This window comes from Pleurodeles waltl, chromosome 2_2 (assembly GCF_031143425.1).
Source record: "Pleurodeles waltl isolate 20211129_DDA chromosome 2_2, aPleWal1.hap1.20221129, whole genome shotgun sequence".
Lineage (NCBI taxonomy): Eukaryota > Metazoa > Chordata > Amphibia > Caudata > Salamandridae > Pleurodeles > Pleurodeles waltl.
The window spans coordinates 850149499-850167234 of NC_090439.1; the positions used below are offsets into that span (position 1 = coordinate 850149499).

The 17736-nt window shown below is 44.4% G+C and overlaps 1 protein-coding gene across 3 annotated transcripts in view; it reads right to left on the minus strand.

The window, feature by feature from the left end:
• Nucleotides 1-17736, minus strand: part of RAD54B (RAD54 homolog B) — a 429314-nt gene that overhangs the window by 88995 nt on the left and 322583 nt on the right. For all 3 annotated transcript variants that reach the window (XM_069220480.1, XM_069220479.1, XM_069220481.1), the window contains one exon: nucleotides 9650-9940. In XM_069220480.1, the coding sequence (XP_069076581.1) occupies nucleotides 9650-9940 (291 nt within the window). The remainder of the gene's footprint in view (nucleotides 1-9649; nucleotides 9941-17736) is intronic.

Sequence of the window (17736 nt, forward strand, 5' to 3'; positions counted from 1 at the left end):
ATCATGAGCCAGCGTGATTGTCGGGAAACCTGAAGCTAACACCCCTCCCCCCAATGATACTGTCCAAGCCACGCCCCTCAGGCCAATGTTCAGATGAACACGTTAACAGCTTTGTGTGGTAAACTGGGCAAAACAGAAAAACATAATGCTCGTCTAAAAATAGAATTATCCCAGTACAAATGTGTAATAGCTAGTGGGCGCATCCATATAGAGGAGTAGGGAGAATGTAAGTTCCTAGGTATTAAAAGGAAAGCGAAAGGGGCGGGGCCAGGAACTATGGCGAAGTTTAACAATGACCTGACACAAGAATTCATGAAAGAATCCACACTGTGGGTTGTGATCCCCAACTTTTGAGACGGTTGTGAGAAACTGCAGAACATAGATCTGGAATCACTGGGATGGCATGCCTATTAATTTGCTGCTATTTTGTTTGCCTGCTTTGTGCATAGTCTCTCTCACTCCTGACGTTCTCAGCCACGCTGTTGTGTTTGGCACTGCTAAGCGAGGATTCACAAAGGACTAGCTCAGCGCCTGGAAGGCTACACTTCTTGTTTCATGGTCCTCTTTCATTCTTCTCATGAGGAAGATGTGCACCTGCTATACGAGTTTCTCTTCCTGTTGCGTTTTGTTGCATCAAGCGTACTTAGAAAACGTGTAACAGCTAAGGCAGGGGACATGCTGCCACTTTGCAACATCAACACTTTCCTGAATAAATATGTGCAAACTTTACCTAGGTGTAAGGGTAGTTTACTTTATCTTTGACAGTTGATGGACAAAGTGAGGAATGTGGTGGCATTGAGAAAGGTGAACTTGAGATCAGTGTCAAAAAATAAATATCAGTTTTTGTGGAGTGAACTATAATAGCTTTTTTGTCATATCGAGGATTCAGCCCAGTGGATTCAGGCGAGAGGTGAATACGCTTCAGGTCAGGTGGGCTTACCCTAGAGAGATGCAGTTTATATGAAAGAGACATAAAGATAATAGGTTAGAGTGCAGTGCAAGGTAAGGAGGCAGTAAGACATCCATCAGAAAGAAGGGAAAGGGAAGAGGGAGAGGGAGAAGACTCTCATAAAACTGTTATGGATGGCTCGTGCCTCGTGAGGCTCAAGGAATTTAAAATGGTGTCTTTAATTACGTCTGACGGTGTATGGTAAGGGCACAGGGAAAGGGACTCCGCAGGGGTGGGGGGTCAGTACTACCGTATTTCACCTAATGAAGGGCTTATCTGGGGGATGCTAAGTAAATAGTAGGTAAGTACAAATTCCAGTCCAGTGAGACACGATGCAATTTACAGTTAAGAACAGAGGGGTCCACACACAGGGGGTGGTACCTCACTAGAGGACAGAGCTGACAGGATGGATTCTGCACAGGGTGGACAACTACTGAATATTCCGTGGAGGCAAAAGCGATGCTGATGGCTCGGGAACTGGGGAGAACAAGGATCGGATGGTCCAATTTTTAGTTTGTTGTTCTTCACTTATGTATTGGAGGGTTGTTGTCCAGGTATATGGTCCAGATCTCGCTACCTCCGATCTCGAAGCAAGCTTTGAACAACCAGGAGGCTTGGCTACTTAGATGCAGCTCAAATTGTGAGGGACTTGAATTCCTCAAATAAAAGTAACAGGGTCTGTGCCTATATGAGAGAGCAAGGCTCAGGTGTGGTGTCCCTCCAGTAGTCGCTTCTGCTCTAAGGAGAACACCACATAGGTACTTCGACTCCCTTCAATTCTGGGTCTCCGCAGACACACAGACAGCAGAGGTAGCCATACTATGCAAAATAAGATTCACTGTAACTGATTGAGGGATCCAGAGAGACAGGGATGGGAGGTACATTATGGGCACACTCGGCATACAAGGGGAGGTGTATGTCCTCATTAACATATATGGGCCGAATTTATCAAAGACCACTTTCTTGAACATATGGGTTGGTCAGTTAGTAGAAAGGGCTAGCGGAACAGTCATCTTGGTGGGGAAGGTGAGAGGAACCTCAATTTAGCATGGAATCTAGCACGAGAGAGGTCACAACATCATATCCATTAAGCTGGGCAATGTCCAGATGCCTGAATGGGTTGTTGAGAGAGCAGTGACACTAAAGAAGATGGTCCTTAGTTGCAAGAGGCATGCATACTGCGTTCCATGGGCCTACTTAATAGTAATCTTCAAGAACGCAGTCACTCCAACCCAGCAGGCTACCTCAAATTGTTGATGTATTGCCCACATACTAAAGTCGTCTAAATCTTCTAAAATAGTCCTTCACTGTGATGAGGTTGAGGGTATCCTTCACCATACTCGACTGAATTCTAACAGGGTGATGGCCACATTGCACAATGTAATGGATCCTGCACTCTTAGACAATACATCGCTATGTATTTAGCCTATCCATTGTGCATTGTGTATTTGTGGCCTTTTAGAGTACTGATGGGCCATTGTTGTGAAGGTACGTGTTGGCCTTAAATCTGAATTACAGTTTAGTTTCTATTCTGCACATCAGCAGTTGACCTACGATGTTGACGACTGTATCTATGAGTAGGCATGTAAGTATACCACCTGTAACCAGTTTAAATCACTGGTACATATTCGGTCCCACTTCATTTAATTTATTGTTGAGTGCCGTTGAACCACTGATAATTGCCACCAACTTTTGTTCAAAAGGTGATACAGCAGAAACAAAAACACTCTATTTTGCAATGACTTTGTGATCCTCGATAGGACTTACGTAGATTTGATACTATTGACTCTTAAGATTTGAGGAACTTCAATGACATTAACCCACAACTCTCTGACTTGTGTTTCAAGCAAAGTAAATGGCAGATGTCACAATGATGTGAATAAAATTGAGTCAATTAATGCATTTGTGTTTTTTTAAATTCAAAACTGGACTATATCAGGCAGCTAAATCTAACTCACTGAAGATACTCAGTAACACAAAAGCTAATGTTAATGATAAATACAGTGATTATTTGATACACTCTGTGATCCATACATAAGGCGCTAACATCTTCCTTACTTTGACTTTTGGATCTGAAATATCACTGGATAGATTTCCACATATACCACACAAATTCAAAGCAAGTGTCTGGGAAAGGACAACCCCCTTTAAGAACAGCCACCCTCTGTCAAAATTGTTACATGAGCTTCTGTAAGTTCTGCATTGTTTATCACTGGAACCTGGATATTCAAAGTGAGTAGGCCACCACCAGCATCTTTGGATCTGGTTGAAACTCAAGGAGAACAATGGTAATAAATAAAAAAATTATATTGCTTACTGCGTGAGGTAGTTTGAGTTATCTACATTACTGAATACCTAAGATGATGACAATACAACATTTAGAAGTGCGCCATCAAGAGATGTGAGACTAGCGGAAGAAGTAGTGTTGTCTGAAAGCAAAGATTTTGTGTCATAAATTCTTAAGAAGTGCTCTAACGCTATTAGCAAATTGTTGTGAATGAGGATATGCCAGTTATAATTTTCAGATTTTCTGAAGTGCAGATCAATTTCAGATTTGAAAATAAGCACCGTCACTATTGTGGTAGTGCTATTAAATCACTTTGGTGATAAAATATTGAATAGCTTTAGTGGTGTGTAAGTTGATCGCTCTAACTTTCAACTTGGCTTTGCTAATTGGAATTTAATCACATAGGAATTCAGACAAGGAAAAAGATGGAACCTGAGGAGTGGACACAGGATGAGTCTTAGGTGGAGTCAGTGTGGTCCACTTGCAAAAGCAATCAAGCAGGTTTATGGTTTACTGCACAAAATTGAAGCAATTGAGGCATTCCCTCAGGTTCTTGGGGAATGCACACTAGTACCAGGAAAGAAGGCTTGAACAGTCGGATAAGATTATCCAAAATGATTATGTTTCCGAAATTACTGTACTATTTAGGAATCTCCCTGTATGGATTAAACTTCAGTGGTTTAAGGACATGGATGCTCAGCTGAGGGCCTTCATCTGGGGAGCACATTTGCACAGGGTGAACACAAGAACCTTGAGGATACCCATAGCAGAGGGAGGTTTGAGAGCGCATGATTTTGAAGCCTATTATTTGGCATCATGACTGCAAAGGCTGTCCCAGAGGTTAGAAGGGAAGCATATGGGAAAGCTGGCATGAATGGAATGTAGCGAGAAGATCAATACCCTCATAACCCTTGCCTCAATCAAATCTGTAGGCGCTCAACAATTACCCAAACTGGTATATGTGGCTATCAAATGTTGGCAAAAATGTATTTTTAAGATCAAAGCAGTGCCACATTATGCATAATTGATCCCCTGGAGGGCCCGTTGTGGAACAGGTCACCAGAAGATCACTTTCACCAATGGGAAAATTCCAGGTCCCTCACAGAAGGGGACTGTTATAAGGATGGAAAATCTTTAACAAAGGATGAAATGGTGGCAGACTTGCAGCTCCCAGAAACACATTTCCTGACGTACGGTGCAATCCACAGGACTGTCAGAGACATGTAGGGAGAAGGGGACTGTGAACCAGACACACAAAGTACTACAGCTGCTATTCACAATGGGGAAGTGCACTAAATTGGTCTCCTGGTGTTTACAGATCCTAAATACATATGCCTAGACCCTTGCTAGAGGCGACTAGAGACAGGTGGGAGCTTTACTTAGGGCAAAACTTCACAGGGAAAGAATGGCACAAGACCACTAGCCACAGGCAGAGGGTATCTAGAAATGCAAGACTAAAATACATGCAGTTTAATTACCTTCACACTACCTATCTCACCCCAGATGACTATTGCATGCTGAGTGTAGACATGGGTGCAGGCCCGCGCTGACAGGAATCAGACGCCGACTTCTCATACATGGTGTTGGGGTGTACGGACCTGCAACACTACTGGGAACAAGTAACCACAACCTTTAACAGAGTCGTGCATGTGCCTTTTGTGCTAATTTTCAAGACTGTGGATAACAGAATAAATGTCAGATTTGTGGATTTGGTCCAAATTCGGACTAAAAGGTGCATTGCGATGCACTGGAAAGCAACAGCAGCCCAAGCAATAGAGAAGTGGAGGAGCGACGGATGCAAGTGGGCCACTAAAGAGCACCACACACTATGAAGAGAGGAGAGACTGGAACTCTGATGTCAATCCATAGCAGGAAAGTTGGAGTGATATTCTCGTGGCCTTTACTACCCAAGAGCAGACCCCCGCCTGATCGCTCACTGCAACTCAGTCACACTAACAAATTAGAATCTGCCACCCCATAGTTGCCACTACTAATACACCGGGACACATGCAGGCCAGACACCACTGAATTGCCTTCTAAAACAATAGCTGAGGATATGGGTGGTTCTAGTTCTCTTTTTCTATACTATTCAGTTGTACATTTACACACAAAATGGTTTGTTATGCAATATCTGTTGATTTACTTTGCTGTACTCTTGCGCTATAGGGCATAATGACAAGCCACTTCTTTGAGTGCAGGAGACTACTCACCCCTTGCCCAGGTGACATTGTAACTTGCATCATTGTGATGAGCATATAATTCTGTATGAGAGACATTTTTGTTGAAAAAGCATAATAAACAGTTTTTTTCTTAAAAAAGGAAAGAAGGCTTGAATGCAAAGGCAACATCACCTAGCTACGTTGCATCACAAAACAACATTTTTGTGTTATATCCTTCATTGTATCTTGTCTAGGGTCTATGCTGTATCTCTATGTCTTATCTGCCTCCCAGTCTTCGTGGTCAAATATCCCTGGGTTGCGCTAACATGTCAGCTCCTGTTAGGGCATGCACCATATAGATTACACCTCATGTAGCTGACCTAGATGTCCTGTGAACTGTTCAAGTCCGAGTCTCCTTCACTTCTGCCTGCAGACAGACCCCTGTGCCTTCACTGCCAATATCAATGTTGGCGAAGTAGAGTTAAAAATAGCTTAAAGCTCCTGGTGCTGCAGGTGGAATTTTGTCTTGGAGAGGGTGGGAAGCTAGATGCTGGAGGCCGGTGGAAAATTGGGGTACTAAAGGCATTGTAAGGAACCATGGATGAGGTGAAACTAGCTGTAATGGATCAACGAACGCTCAACAAGTGTGACAAGTCGAACATTTCCTGCTGCAACTTTATACATTTCTTCGTATTTAGACATATTAGCGTCCTCTGCTCTCTTCTCCCACAGTGTCTGTCGAGCTTGGACTCCGGATGTCTCCCCTGTTGCACTGACTGCTGGGCCTAGTCTCTCTGGTTACCTTATCTGTGTCAGAGTTTACACTCAGTACAGGGCGGTTTTAGTTCAGTTGCTTGTGGTTTGCAAAGTTTTTAGAGAGCTTTTGTGTATTTTTAATGATCAGGAACGTCTGCTGAGGGTTTCACTCTTGTGCGTGTGGTATTCCCAGAAACTTGCATCTCACCTCTTACTACTGCTTAACACCTGTTTGAGGCCTCCCAAGACCTTCCAGAGACGGAAAACTGTGCTTTAACACGCAGCCCCCTTGTATCCGTGTCAGAAGGGGGAAACATGGTGGCAGAATGTGGAAAAGCCAACAGACTGGAACTAAATTCATCAAAAACTGCGATGATGTTACTGGGGCCATATCATCTGATCAGTAGTTCATAAACCTTTACTATTACCTCCACCTCCTCCCGCATGCACTCCTTTTATATCATAAAAGAGTCACGGCCCATTTAGGCCAATCACGTGGAAAGAATGTTGTCCCTCATACATTTTGTGCACCTTCCCGTGGAAGTCTAGTGTCTATGTATGCACCTACTTAGACTGGAAAATACAAATGCACCACAAGCAGATGCTCCAGTTCAGTTCCAGATACTGCAAGCCATATTGTGTGATGTTTGGTCTCTCCAGCAAAACCATAGGACAATGTCTCCAATCTGAGGTCCCTTCACTACTAGTAGTGTGAGATCTTTAGCATATTTCACTTGGTGCTTAGATGTGTTCACAGACTTACACCAACCTACGTATGCTCCATGACTCTGCTGCGCATTCCTCCTAGAGCATCATGATCTGGAGACCAATAGAGGCTAGCCATGACTCTTTGGACTTTTACACTTCATGGTGGTCTGAGATTTTCAATTCAGGCACCAATATTGTGGACCACACCTTGATCTGACTTTCACAGCAGCCAGCATGAGTTGCAACTCCCCTTGCTCTCTCCGCCACTTTTCTAAATACGTATTGTTCCTACAGGTAGGTACAGTTAGTATAGTTGGGAACGCTAAATAGAAGAAAAAAAAATTAAAAAACATAAAGGTTCAACCTCGCTGTAAATCTTGAGGTATCTTTTCTTTTAAACATCACTACAATTTCATTTAGCAGAAGCTGTAAGAAATCTAAATATATTAATGTTAATTACCACTGTATTCGCGTTAAAGCGGCAAGGCACTGCTCTAGTCATATAACAGGGATGAGGTGCCATGTCTGATGGGGTGATAAGGGAGCATCAATTTATGCAGATCGAGACAGGGAACAAATTTAAGAGAGATTGCAGAGGCACAGAATATTTTATGGCTGAGTACGACATTTTTGTAGTTGTGTATCTCCAGATGGCTGAACGGGACAGGTGCAAATGGTGGTTGACATGACATGACTTCAGCCATAAGCAGTTATAGCCAGGTGCCTTGCTCAGTGCTTCTACAAAGAGTATGTGCCAGGATATGTAAGTATGTGTTCTGCCTACAAGTGAGTTTACGGTGTCAAAAGAGATATTGTATCTGGAGCTCTAACGCGGCTTCCAGGTGTGGGTAATGTGGAAGGTTTAAGGGGATTTAAATGCCACATGCTATCAACAACCGAGACAGCACAAGAAAACACCATCTATAACACAGCATCAGAAGACTGACACTGGGCTCAAATCTAGTTGGTGCCAACCTTCAACTTACATGCATGATCCTAAGTCTTGCCATTTTAAAATCCCACACGCCACAGAAAAATAGTCAACAAACCCTTAAAAATGGAGAAAAAAATCCTGCCTCTACTAAGTCTTTGTAAGTTGGTTACACAGTAGCCCTGCTTTGTATATTTGCATTAATTATAAGAAAAAATAGACAGTAAAACTGTGAGGGCCTTATCGGAAGCCTGATCAACCCCAGGCTACACAAAGGTTGCTGCAAAACTTATGAGGAAATATGGCTCCAGCCATATCAACAATCAAAGAGGTCAAATCATGATCTTTGCAAAGGAAGTTGGTCGGGTGTGCCTGCACCAACCTATACGAAAATACTGGGCACGCTCAAAAAGACGCGACTTAAGCATGAGCAACCTTCTGTAGCAATCTGGCTAAATGTGATGCTGGTATCTTCCCCTGGTTGCTGGCGTTCCCTCTGTTTCCAGAGACTGTAAAATACTGGCTAGTCATTGGGTAAAAGGGGCTGCAACCTTCAAAATGTTAGCAAGGGGGGTATCGGGGAGAGCTAACTTTCTGTACATTCATTAGCCATGCTTTACTAAATGGGGTACTTTACTAATATAACCGCTGTTAAACTGAAGACACTTTGTCCTCTACACCCAACAGTGGTACTCGGTTTTTGAGCTCTAAGCTTCCTTTGATCCATAAGGCTGACCTACACTCTGTATGCTGAAGCTGTATGTCAATGGAGCTTTGAGCCATACCTCGATGTTCGAAGAGGAAGCGCCCAGGCACAACTACTCAATACAGCAGACAAAGGACGAGTAACTTCCATTTAAGATGCAATCACAGTGAACAATATAAATTTGGAAGAAGTGGTCGACAAGCGTATTTGATGGTGATGGATACAATGGGCATAGAGAAGACAGACTCCGAACCATAGCACATGAGGCAATATGGACACTTCCAAGCCTCACCTTTCACAAACCTGCTTTCTGCACAGTTCTAGACTTCAACACCACAGAGTAGTACATGGACAAATAAGAAACAACCCTGTGCCAAGCATAGCCATTTCAAAGTTTCAGAATCCACTGGCCCTCATTACGAGTTTGGCAGGCAGGGGAGGACGCCCGCCAAACTCTTCCCGCCTTCAGACCGCCTGTGCGCCCTGAATTCCACCTGCCCTATTAAGAGTTCACAGCAGGGCCTTAACACTGACGCCGGCTCCTACTGGAGCCGGCGCCAATGTGGCGGTGCGGAGGGTGCAGAAGCACCTGCCAAGCATTCCACTGCCCGTAATTCGGGCAGTGGAATGCACAATGGGGCTGTGCATTGGGGGCCCTGCACTGCCCATGCCAAGTGCATGGGCAGTACAGGCTCCCACCACCCCGACACCCACATTCCGCCAGCCTTTCCATGGTGGTGTAAACCGCCATGGAAAGGCTGGTGGTATGGGGACTTGTAATCCCAGGGAGGCACTGCAAACAGCGCTGCTCCGGAGGATGAAAACCACCAGGACCGCCAGGCTGCCGGCTTGAGGCAGCCTGGCGGTGTCTGTAGTCCGACTGTGGCGGCTCCGCCAAGGTTATAATGTGGCGGTCCAACCACCAGACAGTTGGCGGTAGGACCACCACCGCGAGTCTGGCAGTCATGCGACCGCCAGACTCATGAGGGCCATTATTTCTTGTAGTGAAACTAACTTTTGAAGTTAATCAAAACATGGAGCCAAGCGTTAAACACACAAGAAAACCTTACATGAAACCTGTTTAGTAACACCCCTCACTCCCTCGGCTCTCTCTTCCATCATTCACCCTTTGTCACCGTGGAACACACAATACCTTCACAGCTCGGAAGAGCAGCGCCGGGTGGTTGCAGAGTTTCTTCAAGGCTAGGATGCACCCCAGGTGTGGGCTGTTTTCCAGGGCTCCCTGTAGGCAGGATCGGATGGCCCGAGAAGTGAGCAGCTTTCTGTAAAGCTCCAGCTGCAGTGCTGTGGGTCGGCAGAAGACGATGCTTTCCGTTTTGGGAGGGAGAAATTTATCAATAACCTCTTGGGTTCGCCTGAGAATAAACAGTCCAGTCAGTCGGGCAAGTTCTGCAGCTCTCTCTTCTCCCAATTCCTTTTCTTCCTACAATTTAAAGCAGATGAGAGGAGACAGAAACCGGTCGAGTTACAGGCAAACAGGATATGTGTTATTCATTCTCACTTCAAGTGTATACATACATAGTTGACCCATGTTCCTGAATCTCACTAGTTAGAGCTTTCCTGTTGTCAGCCTCAGCACATGCCTTTTTCACATATGTGAAGGTGGGGTTAAGCAATACTGCTGGATTCTTATATTTCCAACTGGGCACTGCTTTCAGGGGACAGGAAAGGCACCTGGAATGAAGAGTGTTACTGACAGCGGCCCTGGTTGCAGTAGATGTTTGCATAAGAATGGCCAGGTGTCTACTGCTTTTCAACTAGGTAAATGACCGGCTTTGATACAGGGTGTGTGCATTGCTAGCATTCGCCCTTTTTGTCCAAAGAGGTTACCTTTTAATGAACACCAGATCCACGCCCACCACATATACGACAATTGATTTTAAGCATTCTTACAGTTGCATAATATTGCTTAAATATCAGACAGTCACGTGTAAATGGGACATATGTGCTTAATCAGACCTATACTTCCTCCTAAAAGGATGGACAGAAGCACAAATAAAAGGCATACAAAGGTGAAAAAGTAGAAATCCAGATGGTTGAAATAACAAGGGACTTGCAGAAAAAAGGTAAGCTGCTATGTTCCTTCAGTTCTTAAATCATGTTACTGTCTCCGCGGGCTGTCCTTAGCACTCTACATTTAGAGGGCGGGCGTTTGTTTAACGCATGGCATTCAATCATGCGCATCACTCTTTGAGGTGTCAAAGGCTTACCTAGAGTTTATGACCATGGATGTTGCTGCATTTTGCCAGGTTGGCCAGTGCAAAGGTTCCTTATGTACATGTAAGTTTCTGTAGTGCTATGTGTGTTGACTTGTGCAAACGACTGAAATATGTCTTATGTTTCTGACTAGATCCTCTGCCATATGAGAAAGGATCTGATATTTTGCTTAGCTGTTTATACATCAAAGATGTAGGGATGTGGACAAGTGCGACCGTTAGATCTCTCTCTGATAAAACCCAACGAGGGTCAATAAAAGGAGGGTCATTGCACAAGATTCCATTTCCCCTTCTTGCATAATACCCCACCTTTCTACAGCTATTAAAAAGAACAACACTTAATGTGCGAAATGCTGATTAGGGTATACCATAATATTCAAAGATTTTAAATATGTGTACAGTTAATTTTTTATTTCTTTTAATTTACCCCTATCATATATTTATTAGCATGGTTTGTGTTTCGTTTTATGGGCTGCTGCCTGAATAAAACTACTGACTGTTTTTTATCTGGGATAAGGAAAAATTGTAATTCTTTGACAGCCTCTATGGCATCCTACAAAAATATAAAAATGGAATTGCCAGATGTTCATTGGTCATTCTGGTGTCCATTTCTTTAGAGGAGTATTTTTAGCACTCATGAGTCTTTAAAATTGTGAAGCTTCCATTTGTGCCTTGTCTTCGTTGGTGCAGGCCCGGTGACAGCAACGCAAACGTCCAGCTTCATCATGAGTGAGGGCAGTTCCTGGAAAGATGGATATTTTTGGACCATATATCCTGCCTCCTTTTGCATGAGCACTACTGTCTAACTTTCTCAGATAACGTGAAGATTTTTCTTGCCCCCTTGAGAATCATGGTTGTTTATAGGTATTTGAGGAGTGGACATAAAATAACAGCTCATATAAGTTTTCAATGTGATGTATAGGAACGCTTTGGGATCGCTCCATCTCAAAATCTCAGACAAAATCAAATTTCATCAATTTGAGGATCAAAGCCTTAATAAATTACCCTCAAGAGCTGATATTCTTTTTTCATTCTTCCAGCCAACACATTGATTAAGGTTCCGTTTTACTTGCGGCATTCTTCTATTTGTGGGCTCAATTGTGGCTCTTTGGGTGTTACTTCTACCATAAAGGCTATGGATCTTGGTTTCCATTTATGACAAATTCTGGGAAAAGCTTCCTTCTGGATGGCCATAATCTCAGGATGAATGAGAGTACTATTTCTTTTAGTCGAATAAACAAACACATGCATTCTTCTCAGTTCTTTTGTGATGATTTGCATACTAAACACAGAATGAGACTTCTGCTTCAGATGCCTCTGGGAGGGTGCATTAGCATGGGTGACTGCTCTGTGTAGTTTCTCTTAAGATCCAGGTGGCAGGTGCAGGAAACAAAAAAGAACAGATGGAAGTAAATGTCGTATTTATTCGTAACTATTGGTAATTAATCTAGGCATCATTCCATTCCATTTTTGGTTTGCTTATTGTGCCATTACAATCAGGGATCAGCTATAAAAAATAAAATTTGTAGACCACCTCAAAAAGAGTTAATAGCCCAAACCACTAGGCCACGATTCCACAGAATGGGGCACAAACAACCACAGGCGCTTTTCAGCTTTACTATTAGTCTTCATTAATATAGTGCAGCTTCAGCACTAATGGTTGACACAGCAGCCTTCAGTACTCTAGATGGGGAATAGTTGGCCATTTAAGACGAATCACTGCAAACAACAGTGATGGATGGAATTGCTTGTGTGAAGCGTACCCATGAGTACTAGGTACTATTCCATTCTCCTGGTTATTATACTCTGTGACAGTGCACATAGGGACTACTGGCATACAAATCAGTATTAGTACACCCCCAATAGGAGCAATTCAGTCTGAACTGCAACATTCACTCCGATCAGGGATTCAAGCAACCTCAAATGTTTTTGGGGGAGACTTGTATGCCTGAGACTTGTATACTTGTTCGTTCTGTACTGGAACAAGATAAGCTGAAAACAATGGAATGCAATGTGTCCAGAATGATTGCCGTGTTTAAGGTACTTTCAAGTGAATCTCCCTATGTGGTGTGAATGAGTCCAAATGTGGGTCCCAAGGGTGCTGTGCTAAAGGGGCACATGTTACACGTCCCACTGAGGCCTAGCTAGTAAAAGGTGCCCAGGCGTGTTTCTGCTCAAATAGGTTGGGGCATGGCATGGCACTTTAGGATGGGCAGTCCCTTTATGGGGTAGGGCCAAGACTAATTTCTATATGCTTGGCCGCCGTCTATAATGATAGACAACCTAAGAAATGATATAATGAAATGCATTCAGAGTAAGTGCCACTCATTGTCAACAAATATCGTAGTTTCTTCCTTTTCGAAAAGCTTTGAAATCATTTCTGGTTTGCTAAATATCTATAAGATCTAGGCCTTAACACAGATCTTCAGTGTCATGAAAACTTGTGGAGAAAAGGAACTATATAAGAAACGAAAAATCAAATAAAATTAGTAATTACCAGTGGTTCGGATTGATTCAAGAAGTTCCATCTTCATCTTGATGAAGTGGACTAACTCCATTGGTGTGCCAGCGAGGTGTCACTGATTAGGCCAACCAAGGCCAAAATGTTTTTGCGGTGCTATTGTGGACTCATTAATGTACTTGTTCATTCCATTGACACCATTCAAACAGAATGACGCCAAATAGCTAATTATATAAATGCTTGCCTCTAAATTACAGGCGTATACAAATGTAGATACAGTTTACAGAACACGACTCATAACTCAAGTGCACACCTAATTGTCAATAAATCTCTGTCTAGTCAAATACTTGCTTTTATAAGAAAAATAAGTATTTTATTTCTAATGTTACACATGCAAAGGAATAACAACATTCATTAGCAACACCACAATCCTCATGAGGTCGGGGCACTAGTGTCTGCTAGGCAAAATCTCTGTCCTGCCCTTTTCCTTGTTAAGTGGTCAGGGTTATTCCCCATTCACTGGTGGCAGTATACAGGGAATGGTTAGTACCAGGCGGTACTAAAGAATGTGCTCCCCACTGAGTCTTCAGGAATGTAGTTCAGAGTGTCTATGGTACAGCAGCACTGTCTGTCCGCAGGGAACCAACAGGCCCGGTTCCATTCTTATCCACTTCTGCAGCATGGAAGCATTCAGCAAGGCAGTGGGTGCCCTGACTGCGGACACACAAGAGTTTTTAACCTGTTCGGAGAAGTCAGGCTGCCCGCGGTTCACACAACAGCACCCTGCAGGCGCAGGCTATCTTCCCAAGTGGCCCTGCTGGCTCTCCAGTGGTCAGAGATGCTCCCAGCCGGCAAAGATGCAGTAAGTCAATCCTCCCTAGATCCTGACTGGAGCAACATCATTTGTAGCGTCCTCCACAATCCTCGGGGTCAGTCAGGGGCAGCTCTTGTTGTGCGGGCTCGACCCCCGAAAGCAGCATCAGTATTTCCTCAGGTGACAGCCCAAATGTCCTGGGAGTGTTAGCACCGACAGCCACTTCCAACGTACTTTACATATCAAGCTCAGACTTCTCTGGTGCATTCGTGTCTCGGAGCTGTCGCAGCAGGACCTTGAACAGTGGACCCTTGTGGCCCACAGGGTCACTGCAACGTGGGGGTACATGTTTGGCAAATCCCGCACAGCAAGTCCACATTGGTTCTCTCTGGCGAATGGGGGTCATGCAGCCAACTCTGCACAGACAGCTGATCAGTGCACAGCTGTTCCCGCACACCTCATTCAGGGAGTCCTTTCTGTAAGGTACTCCACTGGACCTCACTCCCTTCAATGCTCTTGTCTTCCTCACAGGGCAAATTGCTCTTGGCAAGCAGGCAGGTGCTGTTGCTCCAGGCTCCAGAGCAAGTGGTCTTGATTTCTCTGAGAGATGTCCCCTCACCCAGCTGGCAGTCCTTGGCTCACAGCCCTAGTCACAGGCAGAAGTGTTGTAGAACTTCTTTTTCTCACATAGCCCATCTGCCTGCTTGGCAGATGACAAATGTTTGGTTCTCAACCTCCTCTTATTATAGTCTTTTTCCAGACACAAAATGGGATTTAAGGTCCAAGTCTTTGAGGGTTTATTTGGGGTTCTGCTTCTTTTGAAGTGTACATTCTTCATCTTCTTTTTCCATTATGAAAGGCTGTCTGTTACAGTAGGCAAGCCTCTTAAGCTGATTATCCCACAACACAGTTCATTGGAGTGACCAGAGTTCACACCTGGATGTCAGCCAAGGTGATATGTGGTTCAAAAGGTTACAGTCTTACTTTTTATGATTCCCCTATCAACCCCATCTCCTTCCTGAGATGAATTGAATTCAGGCCCCTTCCTTGTGATCTGTCACTGAATCAGAGAGCAACCTTTTGAAGTGTAAAGGGAGAGACTCTTCCTCAGTTCTTCCATTGTGTGTCCCACTCAGCTCACGGGAATGCAGCAACACACTACTCTGTTTGGGGGGTGGAGGGAATATTACTCAGCTTCTCATGTCTTCACCAAGCAGGCCTTGGCTTTCCAGAATGGAACCCAGTGTTCTCCATGTAATGTACCATTGTAGGGTGTGCTACAGCACCGGTTGCAAAATGGCTGCACACTATTGCAGCTCCGCGAGCCTAGCCTACAAACATTCAATTTCATCCTTCAATGGTGGCCTGGACTGCACTCAAACTCTACTACGTGAAATAGGGGACAGACAGACAACATCCTTGCTGTGCCTAACAGCCTGCTAATGTACTACAAAGAAATAACATTGATGGCTGCTCACCAGCCTGACCTAATTCCACCCGACAGAACAGTGGCATGTGTGACCTTTGAAGGTGAACTATACATCGAGCATTTACAGCTCGACTGCCTTCCTGCCAAGCTTAACTGTAATCCGCATCCCACACTAGACTGGGTCTCAGTAAATCAGAGACATTCTGGTTGAAATGCCCCTCACAACGTGCATCCATTTGGCCCACTGTATGCTGGGAGAACGTGTGTGCCAGCCACATCGATTTGGAACCCTGTGGCTTGAAGACTTACCTGCCAGGACACTGTTGGCTGCCCTGTTCCCACCATGTGGGGCCAGGCACGTGAATGTCCGATGACCAGCTTGCATTGCCGGCCACCACAGAGTACTGAGGGCTCCACACGAAGACCCTGGAGGCCAGTGGTGGCCCTTGAATGAAACTAATCGAGAAGCCATAAAATGAATTGCAGGACAGGGAACCGCACATTGTGACAGCAACTGCAGGGAGCAAGCACCATAGTGGAGACACTGAGCCCTATAAACAGCGAATAACTAAATCAAAAACATAAGGATGGTCACTATGGACAGCTCTCGCCACTGATATTCTGTGTGCCGGCTATCACTGCTTGAGGACTGCTCATGCCCCCCTGACTGTAGGTGACCGGTGGGTCCTCAGCACCACATATAGCTCTAGCACTATATACCTTCAACCCAGAGACAGAGTGGAAAAAGGAAATTTTCACCAGAGCCTACTACCAATCTACGCCTCGAATGTGAACCCACACAGAACCAGAACCCTCCTTCACACTTTCATCGCCCACGCAGGCACAAAATTGTTTTTGTGAGAACTCACGTGGCCTACGCAAATCAGCACAAGATGGGCAAGTCTGACAATAAACAAGGTAAATTCTCTTTCAACCTCAGAAAAACTGTCCAGCCACATGAATCAAACACCAAGTGGGCTGATAGATACATAACAAAACAGAGACCCTGTTGAAAGAATCCAATCTGACAACACTCCTACAGGCTATGCAGCATAGCATAACCTCCACAGGCTCCAAAACTGACACCATTAACACCCACCTTGATGCCAAGATCACCAAAATGAACACGCAGGGGCACCGCTAGATGCAGCAGAGAGGCGTATCTCAGAAGTTGAAGATGACATGACTCATAAGACAGAGAAATGAGTCGAAAAAGGAACGGACATAGGTGAAGAAAACAAGCTGAAAACAAGGACCGCAAAGCCAGACCGAGACATAACAATCTAGGCATCCTTGAAACTATCAACACTGAAAAGATGCTGCTGTAAGTGGAACAACTGCTCCTTTATATGTTCCACTCCGACAACCTCTCCCATTTGCTGGTGGTCCAGTAGGCACACAGGTTCCTCATGCCAAGACCTAGCTCTGTGCCCTGGTGCGCCCCATAATGGCTAGAATGCACAATTATCAGATTGTGACACTGTCCTGAGAATGAAATGTGAAAAGCAAACATTAACCCACCAGGACTACAAAAGTCATGTTCTTCCCAGATTTTAAGGTGGAAGTGCAGGCAGCTGAGAAGGAATACATCCCTATCAAAAAGAAACTAAAACAACCCGGGAGAAAGTACACTATACTATTTCCCGCTTGCCTAAACATTGATTTGGACGGAAAACAACACCTCTTTTCCTCACCTCAGATAACTACGATGTTCTGGAAGGAACATATCAAGCGGGACTGTGGTGCCCTGATGATCACAACTGGATGGCATGGCCAGCTGCAATGATGCATCATGAGACTCACCATAATGGCAATGACCAGGTGTCCCCTCCTCATCATTAAATACCCTCCTCATATATCCATGAGGGCTCACTATATCTGCAACCTTTCATTTTGATCCTTAGCTGCAGCACCTGGCCTCTGTAGAGGCAGCCCTGGCAACCCCCAGCGACACCAGAGGGATTACACGCTGGTGCCTTATTTGATCCCAATGGGAATCCCCCAAAGGTACAGTGTTTTGCTTTCTTGTTTTCAGAATAACAATTAGATTTATTATGTTAATGATGATTTGGAGTGTGGGATATGACATTGACTGATGGATTGGGGATGCCAGTGTGGGTGGGAGGGAGGATTCTAAACCTTGATTCCATTGCACTATATAGATGTAGTGTGTTCACACATTTCTCGCACATACTAGTGGATGCCCAGAACTCCCAACATGTTGCTACATGCTAACAATCATTATACATGCAATAACCAACAATAACACTGCTTATATGAGGAAGCGGTCACTGCTGTA